This window comes from Sinohyriopsis cumingii, chromosome 5, assembly GCF_028554795.1.
Source record: "Sinohyriopsis cumingii isolate HCF-2022 chromosome 5, ASM2855479v2, whole genome shotgun sequence".
NCBI lineage: Eukaryota > Metazoa > Mollusca > Bivalvia > Unionida > Unionidae > Sinohyriopsis > Sinohyriopsis cumingii.
In genome coordinates this window covers 87,162,821-87,185,311 of record NC_142965.1, presented here as the reverse complement: position 1 = coordinate 87,185,311, position 22,491 = coordinate 87,162,821, and the positions used below count along the sequence as shown (strand labels likewise).

Here is a 22,491-nt window from a genome sequence, read left to right as displayed (position 1 = left end):
TCTGAGCTGCACCAATTTCATTGGGAACAACTGGACCTTGAGATGAATGTGTACTTTATGGCAATCTTCCCAGCAGTTTGGGATGGATGGACAAGGGAAAACACATCATCACATAAGCTCTTCTGGTCTTAAGACCAGTCAAAACAAATGAAAACACCCTGAAGACTTCGCATAATAAACATATTTATTCTAATAGGTCATATTGTATACTATTCAACATCATTAAAAATGTCTTAAATACTTAATAATATGACACTGACTTTAAAAGAATCATTGCTATGTACACAGGAAAATATTTTTCATTTGCATGATAATCTGTTATACTTAACGACAATATATAATGATGAAATGTAGAAATTGTTGTGTTTTTTTCAGTTAAGGCTAACATGTATTATGCCTCTAAAACGTAAAATACAACAAGAGATGAAAAAACTCATAACATTCAGAATCATGGTGTATGGAATCTTCAAAGAACATTATCATCCTTGTGGTGCTCCCAATTTTCATCCTTAAAAGAGGATGTCATTGGAACCATATTTGACCACAACTGATAAAAAAATGAACTTTTGATTAATATTACCCTGACAATTGAAACTGATTCTTTTACCAGCATAAAAAATAGAAATGTAAAACATGGAATACCATATATACTTGCTTATGAGTCGAGTCAAATTGCAAAAGATCCTGATCTGTCATAACATAATGTACCTGCAGATCAGGGTGACTGGATCTGTGTTGTTTGTTCAACTGATTACTTGTTGTTGTTGTTCTAGAGGTTAACGCCATTTTTCAGCACAATATAGGCTATACATGGCGGCCAGTATAACTGGTGGAGGAAGAACCCTGGAAAAGCCAGGGAAGAACCACCGACCCACGAGAAGCTACTGGCTCTACTGATTACTCCTAGCAAACTGCACATACCCAGATCTGCTGGCGTATAATATGACAACAGATCTGGGAATGTGCAGTTTTCAGCTAGATTAGATTAAGTGAGCACACAGAGTAAAAGGAAGAACAGAAAACATGTTTTCTCTTTGTCTTCACTATCAGATACTGTATGTATTTGCTTACAAGTCGGATCAAACTGCAAACTGTATAGATCTAGATCAGCTGGTGCAATGTGCAATGGCACATATAGGTCTATGTAGTTTCTTAAGACTAATCAGTAGAACAAAAAGTTCAGACCCTCATCTGCATGTGTATTATGTGATGGCAGATTAGGGTCTATGTCGTTTGACCAACTTCTGAGCAAGTATAGATGTCAATTTTGAAGTGCTGTAGTCTCTGCATGGCTTACTTAAAATGGGAAATTTTGGTTGACTTGTACTCCACACATTTAAAGTGAAGACAACTGAGGTTCCATAACATTTGCTATCATCCTTACTCATGGAGTCAATATAAATTTGTTGACCTATATGTTAACAGGAAAATGGAATTCAACCAGAGACAGGACATGCAATGCCCTATTCAACCAACACAGTATTGTCAATCTGCTTAATGCATGTCTTCATCAGATGGATGCAAAACAGCACTGGAACATTGTTGCAATTTTTCTGATATTAACTGAACCTGAAAACTGTAAATTGGTAGTTAACTTGTACTACTCAGCAGGGTCAATTCAACTCAGTGTCAATATATGCCAGTATTTAAAAACTGCTGTCAATTAACGTCTTAATTTTTTTTCTCAGTCTGGATTTTTTTCACAAGTTTGTGCTTTCAAATTTACTCAAAACATTCAAGCTGAGAAGTAAACAATTATTCGTGGAGTGTAATCACTTATGATTTGCATCAACACCAATACTTTTAAACAGTTGCGATTTGACACTTGAAGTGAAAAACCACATCGGAAGGGTTTCAAATGTAAATTTGTATAGATGATGTGAAAAGCAGAACAATTAAACTAGATAGGTGTGTGTGTGTGTGTGTGTGTGTGTGTGTGTGTATATATATATATATATATATAATATGTCACTGACGTGGGTTCCTAGAGATCTGTGTACTTCTGAAAGGACTTCATTAACGGTGTATATTATGCCACTGATACTGTCTTGGCAAGACCAGTGTGCTTCTGAAAGGACTTCTTCATTGTATATAGGATGTCAATGACATAGATTCCAAGCAATATATACGTGCTTCTGAAAGGGCTTGTTTATTTCAAATGCAACAAAATAGTATCATCTTGCTTTAAACCCCAATTAATAAGTGTGCATTAATCTGCATTGAAACCATGCTGTGATAAAACAACAGATGTAATCATACATTTGTAAATTATGTAATAGTGCGTATTATTTTATCCATATTTGCCCTATTTCATTATTGCAATTATCGATTCCACTTCATAACAAAAATACTTATGTGGGGGTCAAATAAAATAATAAAATGGAATGAGTATAGTTAGCATATAGGAATGGCAGTATAATTCTGTATTACTCAAAAACTTAACATCAGAAATAGTATGACTGATGTTATAGAAACGTTAAAAAGTGAAGAAGATACAAATCTGACCATTTGTACATGTATGCTGTAGTTTGCCAATTCCAGCACTTGTTTATTCCAGTGCCATAATACTTATGGTCCAGAAAAATTTGTGAACATTTTGATTACATAAAGACCATGTAATTTAGACTTCATGTATCTGTTACACACAACAAACAATCTTTTAAGGTACTTACAATCTTGACCCTCATCCAATAACTTGGTAATAGTCAAGAAAGAATATGGGGCCTTCAGAGCAAATGATAACTGACAGATTGCAAAGATCCACCTAAATACCACTATCTGTTGGACAATTGTACTTTCCACAAAATTCAAATTAGACCAGTTATCAATCTCTAATGGGCTATATTAATTGGTACATAACCATATGTAGGGTCCTATGCTTGTCCGACTATGAACTGCGCAGCTGATTCAAGTCCAATACCATGGCAGTTTCCATTATAACATAACAGGTACAAATTCTATCTCTTGTATTTCTAGAATCTTCCATCAAATTTGCAATATCTTTTTTTAAAGAACTGAATATTACTTTCTAATAATGTGTGAAAAAATTCAGAAAAAAATCACTGATTCTAATTGTGACATGATAATGAGTATGCATGGTTATCTTTGCTTTGGTCATTCATCATTTGTAGCCACAGCTGCCCAGTGGTTAGCATGCTGGACCAAACAGGTACAGGTGCAAATCTTACCAGTGGAGCCAGGATGGCCTGGGTTGGCTACAATGGTCTGACCTTAGTCAAGGTACTTTACTCCACTTGCCTTGGCTCTTAATAGCCAACCTGTGTTGTTGTGTGCTAAAATACCAATCAAACAATCGTTATCTGTGAACATCTGAAACACACAAATACCTGTAAAAAGGATTCTGTAAATGATATGTCTTGGTTGTAGCAAGCATATTATTATGTACATGATCTCTGCACAAAATCCTAACAATTGTTTGGTTTGGTCTTTTAGGGCATAGTGATACAAGGAGATTATATAGTGCTGGGGTAACTGAAGTAAAGCGCTGTACCATAGGACAGGGGTCGGCAACCTTTTTTACATAGCGTGCCACTTTTTTTTCTGAATTAATTACAAAATGAACGAGCGCGTGCCACCAGTAAAAGAGTAACACTGTTAAAATTGAGATTTTTGGCTGCCCTTTGCATGCCACGAAAAAAACCTCTTGACATGCCACCTGTGGCACGCGTGCCTTAGGTTGCCAACCCCTGCCATAGGATACACCATGAAAGTGGATCTGGCTTGATCCAAAGTATGATTCGAAACCTCAACTTTTTGTCCCCAAGTCTAGTAGAATGCTAACCTCTGATCTACCACAGCTCCACAAAATCAGAAATACTCCTGGCTAACTGCTGTTAATATTGAGTGTGTGGTTCGTGGGTTGAACGCTAATTCTGAACCCATGATAGGCTATACATATCAGTTGGTATATCTGGTGGAGGATGAACCTCGCAAGACCCTGAGAAGTATAAATGACGCTACCGACATGCTTTCTTGATGGCCTGAGACTTGAACCCATGCATATGGTGAGATTCAAGCAATCTACAAAGGCAAATACCTAAGACCATTCAGTTACCCGAGGCCCCATTAAGATTAGGAGTTTATTATCTCGTAACATGGCTGAAACAAATGATCTTAAATAAATCTAAGGCAGGTAATGTCAATTCAAATTTGCAAGGCTTTGACATTTTCAAAAATGTCCCCTGAATCTATTAATCAATCACCATGGCAAAATTGCAGCAATTTAGGAAGGCAACCCTTTGGCACTCTTTCTTTTGCACATTAAATACTTGCAATTCATCCGGATGGACTTGACAGAATATCAAAAAGTACCCCTGGTTGTGTTTTGATAATAACACAGTTAATCTGTCTTGTAGCAAAGAAAAATAGTAAAACTCATACATATCCCTACACCCAACAGCTTGCCTGAAGCTTCCCATGAGTAGGTGGTTCTTAACAGGGTTTTCCTGGGTTCTTACTCCACCAATTACCATGCACAGCCTATAGTATGCTGAAAAAACAAGAACAGCTACTACACCTACCACATGTGGGTTTATCAGTAGCATAATAATGGGAACTCATGCAACAAGCAAATGAAGCTAAACACAACAACATGCAACGACTACAAAATTTGAAACTGTACCCTTTCAGATAATTAATATCATATTTAGCATTCTGTAAAAAATTTCAATTTAACTCATTAACTGATGATAGGAGATATGCTTCTGCCTCCTAATGGCAATTCAAATTTATGGAATGTTCAGCTACAGGTAGAGTGAAACTGGTCTTAGCAAACACTTTCTTATAAAGGACACCTGTTCATAAAGGAACTTGAATTTTCCTCCTTCATATTTAACCACGGATGCCCCTTGAACATCGTTTATAAGTTGCACTATACTGTAAATCACAGAGTTATGGCAAATTTAGCATGGAATCTACCATACATACATATAAACCAATCCAAATGAAAAACTCAGAAGACCAAGATCTGCCATCACATAATGAGCTGCCAGGTCTGGGTCCATGCAGTTAATTAGGATTACAAAGCAGAAGAATCAACATAGATTCCCATCTTCGTGTGCATTATGTGACAGCAGATCAGGGATTAGGTCGTTTGTTGTGGGATCAAACTTACATGATGTATAAATCTGCGAAAAAACAAAATGTGTACAGAAAATATGCAATAAAGTATTATGAAGCCTTCTAATTATATTTGAAGTAGCAGGTGTCCATCCAATTCAAAAGTAGAAGGACTTAGTTAATGCCACTATGTATAATAAAACAAAAGAAAAGTCCCTACAAGGGACTGACACTCTACTGGCCAAAATGAATTTCCAAGAATTCATGATAATATCACTACTTCTTTTTTATATTAGCTACTGTAGAGGGTATACTTGATGTCTGATTGGTGTCATTTTCATTTAGGATCAACTGGACATAATTAGAGACCTTCTTTTGAAAACCCCATGTTGATATTACCTTTTGTTTTGCATGAGTAACTATAACAAGATTTTCAAGATGGCTGCCAAGATGAACATGCTAGATATTGGATTGACACCATTTCCCATTTAGGACCAACTAAATATCATAAGAAATGTTTGGGCGAAAGCATAATATTGATATGACTTGCCATTTTCAAGTACTAAAAATATGGTGAAAACCCTATGCTGATATGACCAGTCCTTCAGGAGTAGTGACAAGATTTTTAAAATGGCCACTGTAGTGGCCATATTGGATATCTGAACAGCTACAATTTTCTTTTAGGACCAACTAGACACCATAATGCCCCCAAAGATACATGTATTTTCTAATGCTCTGGTTTAAATATTAGGGTAGGTAGGTCTTTTATTTTTATTTTTTAAAAACATATATTCAATATTTGTTTTGTAAATTTTATTTTTACTATAGGAGAAAAAAGTGCTAGGGTCAAGAAAAAAGAAGAAACAGGGACAGAAGACCAACAGGAAACACATGGGGAGGGCTAACAAATTGTTTGATATTAAAACTATATTTGATATCACACCAATGGGATGAATGTGGGTAAAGTTTCATTAAATGCTTGAAGTAGTTAAGGAGACGTAGCAATATTAAACTTGTGCTAATGGATGGACAGACAACAGACCATCCCACTGGCTCTTCAGCAGAGATATAAAAATGTTTTTACACCAGTGTAAAAGTATTGCAGCACTTTGTCACAATGTGTAAAAGGTTTTTAAGCTGACTGCTTTTGAGAACAAAGATCATGCATCAGTTACTCATTACAAATGTATGGCACTAGTCATGCTGATCAAATCATATACAAACAAATTTGATGATGCTAAACTACAGTAAAACTCCAATAACTCAATCATCACTCACTCAAATGCACAGCATAAGTTGTGAAATAAAGTGTTCTCTTGCCTGTGACACTAAAAGACTTAAATAGCTAATAGCTCAAGCCCCAAATTAGGGTCAGCAGTATACAACTCTTATTGTGGCATAATTTACAGAACTTGAAATGTGTCTGTTACTTTAGAATTGGATCTATTTCAGTGCCATAGGTTGCAAGAATAGACAGGTTGCAGTGTACCATAGAGAATTAATCACTACAAGAATAGACAGGTTGCAGTGTACCACATAGAATTAATCACTACAAGAATAGACAGGTTGCAGTGTACCATATAGAATTAATCACAACAAGAATAGACAGGTTGCAGTGTACCACATAGAATTAATCACTACAAGAATAGACAGGTTGCAGTGTACCATAGAGAATTAATCACTATAAGAATAGACAGGTTGCAGTGTACCACATAGAATTAATCACTACAAGAATAGACAGGTTGCAGTGTACCATATAGAATTAATCACTACAAGAATAGACAGGTTGCAGTGTACCACACAGAATTAATCACTACAAGCTAGAATATGTGCAGACCTAATTAAGCATGTACAATTTGCAGCATTCACACCTTGTTATCAAATTATTAACAATATAGCTATGGAATGAAGTGTACCCAGAAATAAAGTGCTGCAAAATGGAACATCTTGCCTGTGAATGGTATTAAAAGAACACGGCTTACACGGACCTAATAAAAGCAAGTACTTCAGTATCTGAAGTGAAAGGAGACAGCATTGATACAAATGTACCTATATGCGACACATCAATGACTACAACAAACTTACTTTTATTTGCAGTTGCTTAATTTCTTGGTTCCCAGATATCATTTTCACTGTTATTCTACTGTTTCCCATATTCAAGCTTGTGTAAAATTGTTATTTTTAGTGGGGGACAGGTTCTAGTGGATTTCTTGATAGCTACAAACTAAAAATTTAAAGACATTGTTATGATCTTTCACTGAAAATAATAGTGGTCCTTCCCAACTAAAATGGTCACATAAAAAAAAATTAAAAGAGTTTACAGTATTTTGCTGATATTTAGAATTAAATTACACAAGTCTTCTATTCTTCATAGTAAAAAATATATGGCTTCAATTCAGTTTTGCAAATTTGGCGACTAGACCCTCATCTCCAATTCAGAGGAAATAGCAAGAAGATAAAATGAGATGTTCAGAAATGTTTTCAAACTGAGTACCTAATGTACATGTGTAAAAGGTTTTCATTACACAATTCTAAATAATTTGGGCAAATTAATGTTGGCATTGTTGAGACAAACTGTGACCACTTTTTGACCAGTCACAGCAACACATATTACATGCGACTAGTTGATTTATTATTAAACATAAGCTTGGGTCAAATTTATGTAAATAAGTTGTCAAAACTGTAGCTTTTACAGTGTAGTAAAATTTCTTAGCAAACTTCATACACCAAAATAGAGTTTCCTCTTGCCTTCGCTGCTTTAAAATCTTTTTGTTGGCACACAGTGCTGAGTCCATTACGTAACAAAATCGGTTGAATTTAATATCTATGGATGACACTTGGAACTTAATACTTTGTGTTATGTTTTTTCTTTCTGAGTATTTTGTTGGCATTAAAAGTCATTCGACTGAAACACCTCAACCTGTATCATGGTTGGGTGTAGAAGTTCAGAGGTGTTCCATAGTATGTCAATTCTACCAATTTCATTACGTCTCAGGCCCTCTCTGACATCTATCTGAAAGATATAAAAAGCTGTGAGGGCCAGAAGAGCCTTGGACTAACAGTACAAAGTCATTTCTCCACATTAAGACAGAAAAAGAATTAAAAAATGTCATCAGAAAGTGTCAACTCTCAGTTAATGATAACTGAAACAGTTGCATCCACTTCTGTAAAACATTTTTTCCAGCACCAACTCAAAATTATTTTGTGTCAGATCTGGTCTGGAGATTATATAACATTAAAACTTATGTTCAAAATTGTGAATTTTCATCAGACATTTGTTAAAGACTTAACTTTTTCAAACATGATATTTGATTGCCTGGGAGTCGAATATCAAGATCCAGGTCTGATTTAATTTTGAAAATCTGAAAAGGAAGATCTACACATTATACAAGCACTTTACATGCATTAGATGTCTACAATACAGACTAAGTCCAGTATGCTACAGGTCTTGAAGTTCAAGGTTGTGAGGTTAGTAAAGGTAACCATGCCATTGGTTGCCATAGTGAAATTCACATCAGCCAATGCACACATGCACACACAATGGTGGAGTAAGGGGGGTCTATGCAGTAAGTTAGTCAATGGTGATTGAAGGAAGCAGATGCAAGGTAAAAAATGCATTAAAAAAAATATTTGAGGTATTAAAAGGATGAATGTTAAAATGTTAGGAATGAAAAAAAGCTAGATTAAAATATAAAAATTAAAATTACAAAATTATTGTAAATGATCCACTTAAGAAAATGTTTAGCTTTGGCAGTAAAAGAAATTGCACATGGTTAAAAAAATACTATATACAAATCTCCATCAACCAATTTAAAACTGAACATTTCTCACTCATAAAAACATCACTGTAAATGTTTACTCAACCCATTACATTATAAGAAAAGAAGCTCTTGTTAAACAGAAAAACAGGGCCGCATAAGTCTGGAATCAGAATGAGTAAGGTCTTAGATTTGGCACACAGTTAAATATAAAAGCCTTTCATCACATATCACAAGACCTGTCCACCATACTGAACAAAGTCACATGACCAGATCATGGGTAAGGTCAAGGTCATCTATTGCTTGCAGGTGCTTTCCGATTCTCTCACCTTGCACCTGTGGAAGATGAACTACTTGAAGTTGAACTACTCCTGACAGGGTCACATTTCAAGGGCATTGGGGCCTGGTACTGAGACTGTTTACTGCTCTCCTGACGTGCTTTGTACATGATCCGACCCTGGGATGTAGATGTGGAAATCTGCACTTGTGAGGAGCTAGATCTTTCCTTTACTGTGTGGTATGTTGTTGTTGTGGAGGACACTGTGGCAGTACCTCCACCTCGATCACAGTTCTTAATCTCATACTGCTGAGTTTGTTTTTGAACATGGGGGTTTGCATGACGCGCTCCTACAGGAGACCCAAAGGGGGAAGAGGACCCTGACGGGTGATAGTGTCTATGGTGTGGGCTATTGATGTTATGATTTGGGTCAGTGGGATGATGCGATGGATAGTGATGGTAGAGTGTGGAGGAAACTGAATTTGATGGATCAGAAGTGTCACAATGCTGTGATGCAGAAATTGGGCTGCCTGTCCCCATATCTATCCCTAAAATTTGCTGTCGGTAATTTCCAACCATTCTCAGCCTTCGTAACTTTTCACTGTATTTATAAAAATCTGACATTTCAAATGGTTTTGAAACTTCTGTCTGAGGTGAAGAAAGCCTGGAAACCGTAACGATGGTGCTGGCTGATGCCACTGTTCGTGGAGATTCGACTCTCTTTATACTAATACTGTGTTCAGCTGTAAAGGGGGTATTATGGTGACTCACATGACTTACACCCATACCCTCATATAAACGAGGACTATAACAATTTGTTGTATGTGGATCCACAGTCTGCTCCCTGGAATTGCTATATCTGGATCCCTGAACCACAGGAGATGGTTCGGGGGATAAAGAATCCTGCCATGTTTCTTCCACATTCTTCACTCTATCCACTGGATTAAAATTTTTGGGATATCCTTCATGCATAACAGGCACTTCAATCAAATTAGTCCTTGAAGATAGGTCATATTCTGACCGAGACCCTCTTTTACTGCCATACACTGAATTATGAACATCATCTGAATTAGATTCACTATCACTTAACTTTCGTTCAATATTACGATCATTCCTCTTGCGAAAGTTTCTTTCAAGACTCCCATAACTGTTCTGGGATTTATGACGTGATCCTTCCTGACTGCCATGCTTAGATGGCACACCCAGGACTGCATCATCCAACGTCTCATAATGATTTGAATCGGAAACTGGCTTAATTTCATCATTGCTATCATAGCGAGAAGTCCTTCGGGACTGTACATTATACATATTAATTGATGAACTAAATCCTGAGTCAACACTACCCTCTAGCCGACTACCCATGTGACCACTCTCATAATCTGCTTGACTCCCTGCTGACTGGCTGCGACTATTAAAGGCTGGATATATCTGGTGCTTGTATGGGGTCTTGGTTGAATATAGAGCATTAGGTGTGTAGCTCCCTCCATCCAGGCTTGGGCTTGAAGGAAGAAGAAATAAAAGGATGATTTATCACATATTTCCCTTACTACTATGACAACTGTACAAGCAATGTAAACATTTGATACACATAGTTTCAATTTGTTTCCCATATTTTTTCTTTTCAAAGACAACAAGAAATATCTGCATTGAACACACTGCTAATAAAATAGTATTAACTTAATTCTGAAACTGTTGTACTTGTAATTTAAATTCAAAGTTACATTACTGAAAATTAAGGTTTTTGAGCTGTGAGTGGAAGTTCATATTTTGTGCTCAAGGCATTATGTAATCGATGAATCAGATGTTGATGCAAAATGCACAGCAATCATGATAAGCTCTAATCTTGCCCTACACACACTGCAACTACAGACAGAATTTAAACATGAATCCTAAGATGTTGATGCCAAATCCACAGCAATCATGATAAGCTCTAATCTTGCCCTACACACACTGCAACTACAGACGGAATTTAAACAGGAGTCCTATCCAGTCATGACATGCTAACCATAGCACCAACATGGCTCCTGCCTCATTTAATCATGTCTTGCAACATGCAGGAGACCACATCAGGCCTATTCTACATCCCCAAGCCCGCAATGGGGTGGGGGGCCAGGATATACAGCAACGAAAGCTGAAATGGGCTAGTGACCCTGGCTAGCTATTGGGTGAAGCAGGTCAGATAAGCTCTAGCGAGCCATCTGAGCTGAGCTCTGCACGACTTTCATTTTCTTTTTAAACAGTAACTACACCAATATGCAAATATCTGGCCACCATACCTGCTACTAGAGGGACTCAAGGACCCCCTGGGTCCCAAAGACAGGTCTGTTGGTGTTGTAGCTGATCGATGAACATAAGATGAAGATGCTTCAGGATTAGCCTACAGAAAAAAAAGAAAAACAAAAACTTATTTATTTTGTTGCTATGGAAATAATTGGACCTAATAGCATGTGGAAAATTTTGTACCAAGTCCCAACTTGTTAATTCTAAAAATGGACAAAATTTATAATTCTGTAAAGTGTTACAGTTCCAAACATGTTTAGTAATCTGCTAGTCTCAACAAACAACAATGTTAGCCAGCCCTCTTGAATTTTTCATCCTAACACTGAGACCCAGTCTAACTATCAACATTTTACAAGAACCTCACAGTGTATGCATGAGGTTATTTCTAGCAGATAATCATGTTGTCAGTTGCCCCTACTCTGCATACCAATCATACGTTGCACCATTTTGGTTCATAGCTTAATTTCTATTAAGATCATCTATTCAAATAATCATAAATTTCATGTTACCTAATAAGAGTTCAAAATTTATTATGTCAGAGGATTTATATGTGGTGGCATTAATCATAATCATACCGACACTTGAATTTAGTGCTAATGTAGTATTTCAAGAACTTCAGAGATACATATGAAGAGTGTAATAATTGAACAGAACTTTGGAATGCTGCATATATGCCCATACAGTTTAAACCTTTAACAGCGACCTGTATTCTGCTATGCAAAGATAGAGGAACTGGCTAGTTCTGTGACTGTAATAAATTGTTTAAAGAATACAAAATTTGAGAACATGAACAAAATGATGTCTTGCTCTAAGATTGAATGCCTAATTAGATTTTTTTAAATGTTTGTTTTCTTTCATGATCTTTTCATTTCTATTTGTTCTGTGCATCATTTTTCAGTATTTTTTAAGAGAAAAGCATGAAAAAGGCTAAACTGGATGGAGGTTGTAATTTGGATAGTTTATTCACTGTGTGGGAACATGTTAAGCAAACAATTTAAAAGAAAACAGAAAATAACTTAAAAAATAATAATAATATAAAAAAGCACAATTCATTTTTTATTGTAATATCTGAATAAATGGTTGGATGGATGATTGTGGGTTTTATGGCACACCAGCACTGTAAGGTTATATAGTACCACATAAAAGGTTACATGATAAAGATTTATGCATCCTCAAGGTTTATTACCAATGAGCGATAGAAGTACAAAAAAACATGAGATGATGTGGATAATATGTGAATGTTCACAATCAACGGGGGATGTAAATGGTGTGTATAAATGCTAATTAGATAATAAAAGATAAACTGCAGTAATTAGGATTAGTCCCCAAATAAACCTGTTTAGTGTGTCTGACAGATTGATGAACACGGCAACAAGCATATCAATCCATACTACATACCAGGAAGATAAAAATGGTACAGATTGCTTTTATAGCAGGAAAATCTAATCAAGTCATCTACGCATATGCATTCAAACTGCATTTGTTTACATTATGTGGGTTTTATGCAAATATGGTAATGAGCTTCTCATGACAGATGGAAGGTTAGTATAAAATCACAATGGCCCTGATGTAAACAGTGAGTACATACAAATAAAGATGCCAATGGGAACCCAGGTACTTACCCATTGATAATTACCCAAGTAATAAAATGGACAACCAGGTACCCCTTTAAAAATAAATAAAAAGTTTGCCAAGTTCAGATCGTGACACAGAATAACAATTACAGTTCGAGGCTCGTGTGCCCATTTATTCATCGTAACAGGAACTCGTATCACTGCTTACAATTTAATTATCATACATGTACTATATAATAATACAACAGAGGACGCACAACCTATTTAAGAATCAATGCTAATATTTCAAGCTCAATTTCGAGTATCATAATAAATTTGGCACTAATACTTAGCTCAGGCATTTGACTTTGTATACCCATCCAAAGTTTGGCTTAGTGTCGTACCTTTTAAGTAATGCCGAAACATTTCCCAATGCTACCAATCAACATTGCCATGATCACACCTGGTTAATACGTTAATACGCAAGTGCAACTCTTTGAAAGGAATACTGCCCTCTCATTGGGCAAAGGAAAATGATGTACTAAACATATTCACAACTCATTTTTGTATTATTATATAGTATATTTATGACTGATAATTAAATTGGAAACAACGATACAAGCCTGTGTTCACTGTTAGACCTCCGCCTAATTTCCTTTTTCTATTTATAGTATGTACATAAAAGAGTTCCAAGAAAACAGATGGGTTTCTTGAATGTGAAACAATGTGTCACAGAAAATAAATGGTGCCAGATATCAATGTGACTGATGGATGTTATATAACTAAAAAATGTTAGGAGAGTGATTTTCTTGAACTTAAAAACGTTACATTCCGATAAGGACAAATCAATATCACTTTACAAATTTTAAATAAGAATTCGACAGTGATGTTAGTACAACATTATTTGTGGACTTTACGACTATTCACAAAAGATATTGTAGACATGTATACTAGTTCAAGTGAGTGTTATGCATAAATAATTTATCATTTTCTTTTTGTGTCTAAACTCTTATACTAACTACTAATCCATGTGGATTAAGCTGATTTGTGATACAAATTTTACTGCAGAGCCTGGTTAAGTAGCAATATAAATGTACATTTTTCACGGTTTTTTTCCACTCATATTAGTAATAATTATGCTTATACCTCTCTTGGGGATTTGCTCATGTGAACCTACAACAAAGCAGTTCAGGTTCACATTTAATACAATTTCCTTTGGATCAGGTACTCAGGTAACTGATCGTTAGGATCTATGGGTACCCGGTAGAAGCTTCATAAAATTTGGACATCTCTACATACAAATCAATTCTCAAGAGAAACTTTAATCTTCTAAGAAATTTCATTAGCTAATGAGTTCGCAGGGCTATCTATGTTTTGGGAAAAGGTTACTACAAACCTTGTACTCCCTGACTTCACGACGGCCTGGGGGAGAATGTGCAGGTGTGGCTCTCTCAGAATCTGAAATGGAAAGGGGATAAAATCTTATAAGGAATGAGAGGCTACTCACTGTAACACTGAAAACACCAAAATTAAAGTAATTGGATAAAAATATGCTGAAACTTTAATGTTGTTTTGGATTACAAGGTCTATATTTTTGCACTCACTGCCAAACAGATAAATGGAAAATCACACATCAAGAATGTTTAACTATTGTATATACTTGCATAAAGTCCAACTGCAAAAAAACCCACAAACCCTGATCTGCCATTGAATAATGCACTGGCAGATCAAGGTCCATGTTGATTTTTCTACTGATTAATCTTAATAAATTAAACAGATGTAAATCTACCAGCACATTATGTGATGGCAGATCTGGATCTATGCAGTTAGATCTGATGTGTGAGGTTACATACAGTAAATCTTCAGTGCTTTAAGATGTACAGTGGCCTAACTTTAACCAAGGTATAACCTATTATAGGGTGGAACAGCTGAGAAATGAAACATTATCCCTGCATACGTATTCTAAGTAGGTTTTCTGCATTCTACAAAGCTGGCTTGAATGACTACATATTTGTTTTTAGACATCTGTAACAATAAAAGGACACCTCTCTGTTACAATATCACAACATGATGCCTTCTTTTCGTTTTTATTTCCAATTTGGTCTTAGATTCAGAAGTGCCAGTTAAATTTTAAAAAATACTACTTTACGAAATCTATGAAAAGAATACTAAGACCTTTTGGAATTATCCTTAATAACAGAGCGATGGCACGTTTTTTATTTATCTCAACTAATTTTCTCTTTTTTGACTTTATAAACAGTGAATCACAAATCCACTTGTACAAACCAGCATCCAATCATCATTCTTTGATAGTGTCAATGAGAAGTTGAATTATTAAGTAACTGCAAGAATCCTGTCTATCATATATAATCACTTATAAGTAAATTCCAACTGCAAACTGCACAGAGCCAGATCTGCCACTACATAATGCACCTGCAGATCTGGATATGTGAAGTTTGTATGTAGTAATCAGCAGAACAAGCAACATATACTCTGGTCTGCAGGCACATCATGCTATGGTAGATCAGGATCTTTGTTGTTTGCAGTTTGACTTGATTTATAAGCAAGTATATTTGGTGCCTTATAATGGAGGACATGACAGATATATTATTTTGCTACCACCTGATCAATGGGATCCAAGACCATAAGGCCTTGTAACAGGAAGTGTTGCAAAATATGGCCTCATTGTGAGATAGTACATTAATGGTATATGGACAACAACAAAAATACCCCAAATTTTATAATAAGTAAATAAAAACCCACTGTACTATTCAAGTTTATTATTAAAAATATCAACAAAAAGATGCACAGATTTAACTAGCTGGTTTGAAATGTTCAAAACAACTTTACAACAACAAAGGCAAAGAGGATACAATCTGATAAAACTTTGTCAAGTTAATAAATGCCTTCATTCCAATAGAATAAAAAAAACTGATGTCATAGTGAAGGCACATGTATTCTGATACTTATGTATTCTTTGTATGTGATTAGTGGCCAAGTGGTTAGAGTGTCTGCCTTGGATGCAGGAGGTAGTGGGTTCAATCCCCAGCTGAGTCATACCAAAGACTTACAAAAATGGTACTAACCGCTGCATCACTTAGCACTCAGCATTAACAGATGAGTGTTAGGACTGATCGGCCTGGTGTCAGGATAATGTGACTGGGTGGGACATCATGCTACATGTTTGTGGTATGATGCCCCATTTCTAGACGTGACTGTGAACTGCCACACTGCAGATATCATAGCGATATGACCAAAAAAAAGTTAAAGCTACGTTAAAAATCCAAATCACACACCCTCAAATTTTCAAGTTTTATTTAAAAGGTAAGGTTGACACTAGTCATGGTGCCCTATAACTTTTAATTACAGTTCAAAATAATTTATGCATTTACAAGCAAAGTATATCAATTATGGAGCTTCAAAACAACTGAAATTCTTAAAATACTGTCCTCATTACAAACAAGATCACATTTTAACAAATTTGAAAATGCTTCAATAAAACATAATAATGTGATAGAACTTCTAAACTGCAATTCAAGTTCTTGGTTATTGAAAACCAATATTTTACAAAAATTCATACCTGCTGTCAACATACTATTATAGTAGAGTAATTCTGATTTTTATTAATTTCTATGATTTGATTTAAAAACATTCAGAAGAAAAAAACCCACAAAGTATTAGGAATAGTCCAAAAATTGAGTACTGACTGAAAATAATTCCAGGAATTCAGGACTATTTCTTTTAGTTTTGGGGGCAATTACAAGATTTTCAAATTAGCTGTAGTAGCAGCCACATAATATGTAAGATTAACAATCTTTTCTTTTAGAACCAACTAAGTATCATTAGATGTTCACAGGTGGAAAAACTATGTCAATATGACCATCAATCTAGGAGGAGTACCAAAAACAAGATTTTCAAAATGGCTACCTTGGCAGCCATGTCGGAAGTCAAATCAGCACCAATTTAATATAGAACCAACTAGATATCATATGAAGTCTTATGCTAAAAAAAATAACATGCTCATTTCGTCGTTTTTCAGGAGCAGTAGCAATAACAGGATTTTCAACACTGCTGCCTTACTGGACTAATGACCATTACCATTTTGAACTAGGATAAACTAAATACCATAAGAAGTATTTTGTGAAATCCTGTGCCAATATGTGTTTCATTCAGGAGAAGTACCAACAAGATTTTTTCATTTAGACCAAGCCGACATCTTAAAAAGTCTTCTGGTCAATATCCCACGTCAATATGACTTTGCAAAGGGGAAGATCAACTATAAGATCTCGTGTTGGATGTCTGTGCATCACCATTTTCATTGAGGACCAACTAGAAAATGGGATGAATGTGTGCAAAGTTTAATGGCAATCTGCCATACAGTTTAGGAGTAGTGGAAATAAGACACTTGCACCAAAGGCTGGATGCTGGACATGGGATGTCTGACAACAGACCATCCCATAAGTTCTTCAAGTTAAGCTATAAAAAAAATTAAACCAGCTCTAGAAGTATTAACTTTTTCAGCAAGTTATTTTGTGTGAATGCATTTAAATCTTTAGTGCAAAGATTATTATTAGCCATCTTGGTGAAGTTCATATGCACTGGTCCCTGAACAAGGTGAACTGTTTATTTGCACACTCATGTGCATGTGCATTTTGAATTCTATACCATATTTCTCCCATGATAATACCAGTGTGCCGACCAAATACAATTATCAAAAGGGGTGGGGGATGGGCTTATTCTCAGGGTTTTTTCATGTTAGAGTCCAATTACTAGTTATGCTGTGCTTCAATATTCATCAGATTCCAGGCAGTGAAGCAAAACAAGAATCATTCCTTATTTACCTTTAAAGTGAACTATCTTCATAAGTACTGGGGATATCACTTTCATGTTTTAAAAACTATTTGCAAATTCTATCCCTGGGTCAACAAAGTACATGTAGTGCTTGATCCTCCGTTGTAGTTACTACTCAGATCTGTAAGCACACACACACAGCAGGATGGATCTAGGAATTGATTTCACTTGAGAATATTTAGCATAAGTAATAACCATCATTAAAAACTCCTCCCTGTTCTCATGTATGTTATCTGATTTAAAATTTACAAGTACTGGAATGCCATTTTTGTTTTGTTTCATGCATGGTGCGTCATTCGATAGCATGACCTGGATCCATTTATTTCTTTTTCAAAGATTCTGATTCAACCAGATCAAGATGGCATGTTAGCAATGAAAGCACTGTGTTCTTCAACTCGTTACACATAGTGACTTATGGTCTCTGGTTAATGCTATAACACTCCAGATACAAAAAAGGGAAATTTATGAATGTTTGCATGTAACATTTTGTGATCACCCTTGGGTCAGTAGTCAAGGTGGATTTATTCTGGGACATGTGCACTACATGTACTAAGATTTTCTCAAAGTGGAAGCAGCAGGATTGGCCTACTTTTGAGCATGGACATATCATCAGAGAAATAAGGTATCACAGCATTTCTTTTTGTAGTGGGGACAGTTTGAAAAGTGACGAGACAATAATAAAGTTTAAAAAAAGAACAGTGCACAATGTGACATTAGAGATGGCAACCACTCATAATAACCACTGCCAATAACTCTAAAACTTACCACACTGCAGGCTAACAAAACAAACTAAACAGAATTCAAGGATTCTAACATATTTCAAAATTGTTACTTTTCGAATATTAGCAGAAACAGCTCATTAAGAGTTACAATGTATAAAGTTTACTAATATGAAATTTATAAAAATGTACTTAATAGTTTTATTTTTTTTTCATGTTTTTGTAGGTCATTAATTTACAGGCTATTCACAAAATACTAACAAACATTGATTGCTTCGACATTTACTTAAAAGCCTGATTTGATTATAAGATCTTCAAGGCATTCAATTATGGTTTCACTTTTACAGGATGAAAAGCTTTAGCTCTGTCTTTGATCTAGTGTTGTCCTGAGCCATAATGAAATGCATCTTGACAAACCAAGATGTCAATAAATTTGATACATGACGTTCTGAATATTATGAACTTGAGTTTGAATGTACCCGCATATTTATGATAGTGTTCCACTGACGGTAGTTGAAAATAGATCAATACAGCCTGGTCATCTCCAAGTGGAAATCCCCCTGGTTTCACAGGAAATAATGGAGGTGATGTAGATATCTCTTCAGTTCTCAATGGTTTCCTCAACCAGCAGTCCAGCAACAGATCTGTTTCATAACCCTCTTATCCTGGACCATTTAATCTAATACAAGATTCCACATGCATTCTACATCTCTTATCAATAGTCCAAGACTTCTTTGATGCTACAATTTTCTCCTTGTCTACTGGTATCCTTGCATGCATCTATTCTATCATTCCTTGCACAGCACCTCCATGATTACTATGTGCATACACATGTACTGTACATCACAGTGATAACAAAACAAGAGACAAATGATGGCTCCTCAGTGCTCTTCTTATTCCAGTTTGAAATTAAAGGCTTGTGTCTGCACTACCTGATTGTCCTCTTATCATTTGTGTATCTAGTTCTGCTTTTGTTGCGATCTTAGAATCGAAGAATTTTACTACTGGTTTTGACAGACTCTGTAAATCTTCTCTTGGAGTTAATGTAGTTGCCATGATACAATTTTCTTTACAAAAAGAACTGCAAACTCCAAAATTATAATATACCAGTGTGAATTTAAAGGGTATCAATTCTGTTGCTATGACAGAAGTCCTTCAATTCATGGTTTGTAGCAACTATGAAATCCATTCAAAAGACTCCATTTTTACCCACTTTTATATTTATTGTATGTTGCTGTTGTAGGGTTTAATGCCATTTTTCAGCATGAGATAGGCTATACATGGCGGCCAGTATAAATGGTGGAGGAAGAATCTGGGAAAACCCCAGAAAGAACCACCAACCCATGAGAAGCTACTGGCAAGCTTTCTCACTTACCCACATTGGCCGAACAAGAGACTTGAACCCATACAGAAAGAGGTGAGATGGCAGTGATCCATAATGGTGAGCAATTTAAATCAGTCTGCCATTTATTGTATGTAATTAATTGCTTATAGGTCAGAACCAACTGTAAACCTCACAGACCCGATATACTACTGTGCTAACAGATCTGGGTCAATGCAATTGGTCAGTATTAATCTGCTGAACAAACAACAAAGGTCCTGATCTGGTATTACATTATGCAATGGCAGATCAGGGTCTATGTAGCTTGTATTTGGATCAGATTTATAACAAGTATATATTGTAGTTATAAATGTATCAATGAGCTTAATCTAAATCAGTGGTCTCAAACATGCGGCCCGTGGAGTTATTTCCTGAGGCCTGCAATGACACATGGAATTTGTACAATAATTAATGTTTAAAAAATTTCATGACCAGCTAATTTTGATATAAATTTGATTGTTACATCAATTACTTTTCGTTTCCAACATTTCCACTGGCTACATTTTATATGAGCCTCTTTCACTGAAAAGGTTGAACTGAGGCGGTCCTCATGTGATTTGAGTGAGACCCTTAATCTAGGGTGTAGACAGATGTACAGACATGAGCATTCACATTAATACCAAAGTGACGACTATGTCAAGCTTCGATTGCTTGACAATTGATTAGCATGTCTACCAAACTAATAGTAAATATGAAATATCATACAAAATCAACATGTTCAACTGGTTTTTTCTTTGTTTTAGTTTCCTCAAAATCATGAAACACACAGAAGAATGAAATTGATTTCACATATTTATATCTGCAAGAACAATGTATTTTCACATTCAGACTCAATGGGATGAAATATATATAATATGTAGGAAATATACATGTTCTTTGCAGCCTGAACAACGTTCCAATAAAGACCTCACTTTGTATCTTAGAGGTACCAGATTCCAACCTCCAAAATATGTTGTGCAATGGGTCATATCCTGGGTTGTTGTTTTTTCCCACCTGTAAGTTCATGAATTCTATCTCCAAATCCTCTATCCGATATTTTAAAAATGTATTTCATTCAATTTCTCACATGATGAAAGCATAAAAGACTCTAGTTTAAAATCAGTAATTTATACTGAGAATTGTATCTTCTTTATTACATTGTAGACTAGTCAGCAGTAAAGCAAACACAACTGCCAACAGCGTAAATCTCTTTAATCAATCAACAGTGATATCCTCTCAGTGCAGTTTGAAATGTAAAAATCAACCTGTATTTTACGCTGTATACATCTAACTCATTATTGAACTCCCATCAGATCTTAATGATATAAGCATTAATTCCATGTTAGATCCAAATCGGGTCAGAAATATGGCTTCCAGAGTGATAACAATAATATCCATTGATCTCACTCAATACTGACATTGTCTGAGATTTTTATGATATAAATGCACATTCCAAGTTGTTTGTTGTTGTTGTTGTTGTTGTGGGGTTTAACGCCATATTTCAGCAAACGATAGGCTATACATGGAGGCCAGCATTAATGGTGGAGGAAGAACCCATGAAAACTCCAGAAAGAACCACCAACCCACGAGAAGCTACTGGCAAGCTTTCTCACATACCCACATTGGCTGAATCCAAGACTCAAATCGCCGCAGACAGCAATGTGATGGCAGTGATCCGTAACGGAGAGCACTTAAGACCACTCGGCCACTCGGGGCCCCCATTCCAAGTTGGACTGAAATCAAATCAGAAATGTGACTCCAGAGTGATAATGCTGATGGACAATCCACAACAGATGTGGGGCAACAGCCGGCAAGTTAAAAACATAAATGAATAGCTAATACTTCAGTGTGTTTTATTTCCACTAACCAATGGTTAGAGTAAAATTAGGGCAAAAGCTTGCTTTTGAGCAGATGCCACGATCTTTGAACATTTGCCTCAAATTTTGCTGCAAGCAGTTTTTCATGAAAATGATCTAGAATACCAAAGACACTTAATTAAGCAGCAGCCATCTATCCATTGTGGTCTTCCAGATTTTTTCAAAACACTTTGGATCAAATATTTTAATTATCTAAGACTTAAAACTAATGCAGAAAATTCAGAATTAAACCAAATGCCCATGACGTAGAACGATGATGAACTGAAATAAAGTGTAGAAAACCATTATGCAAAGGTCAAACTGGATCTAAGTTTGCGGGAGTCAATGTTAAAACAAGGTGACATTTAAAATTACAGATTATGCACCTTGTTCATCATGACACTTTTGCAATAGCCATTAAAGTGCCTATGTGCTCTGATAAACAATCACTAATTCACAAATCAATCAATTACAACAGAAGTCAATTGGTCTTTTTAGGTGGAGGAAACAAACAACTTTGGGGAAACTGGCAGCCTTGGATAAGCAAATAAATATTCTGCTGAAAATGAGAAAAGCCTGATGTAGCTCATCTGACCAGTTAACAGATTACAACCAACCATGGCTTGATTTCTATTGATATTGCCTGTCAAGTTTCCTAGGAGTAAGCCATATACTCATAAATGCTAAAATTAGGCTGGTTTCATTTTTAAACAGGTATTTGGTGTGTGGGTCTCTCTCTCTCTGTCTCTCTAATATTA

At 35.7% G+C, this 22,491-nt stretch overlaps 1 protein-coding gene across 5 annotated transcripts in view; it reads right to left on the bottom strand.

The window, feature by feature from the left end:
- LOC149799678 (uncharacterized) overlaps positions 1-22,491 on the bottom strand; it is a 258,855-nt gene that overhangs the window by 22,111 nt on the left and 214,253 nt on the right. For all 5 annotated transcript variants that reach the window (XM_089959030.1, XM_089959026.1, XM_089959027.1 and 2 more), the window contains 3 exons: positions 14,344-14,405; positions 11,391-11,491; positions 9,167-10,612 (listed from right to left, as the gene is read on the bottom strand). In XM_089959030.1, the coding sequence (XP_089815156.1) occupies positions 9,167-10,612; positions 11,391-11,491; positions 14,344-14,405 (1,609 nt within the window). The remainder of the gene's footprint in view (positions 1-9,166; positions 10,613-11,390; positions 11,492-14,343; positions 14,406-22,491) is intronic.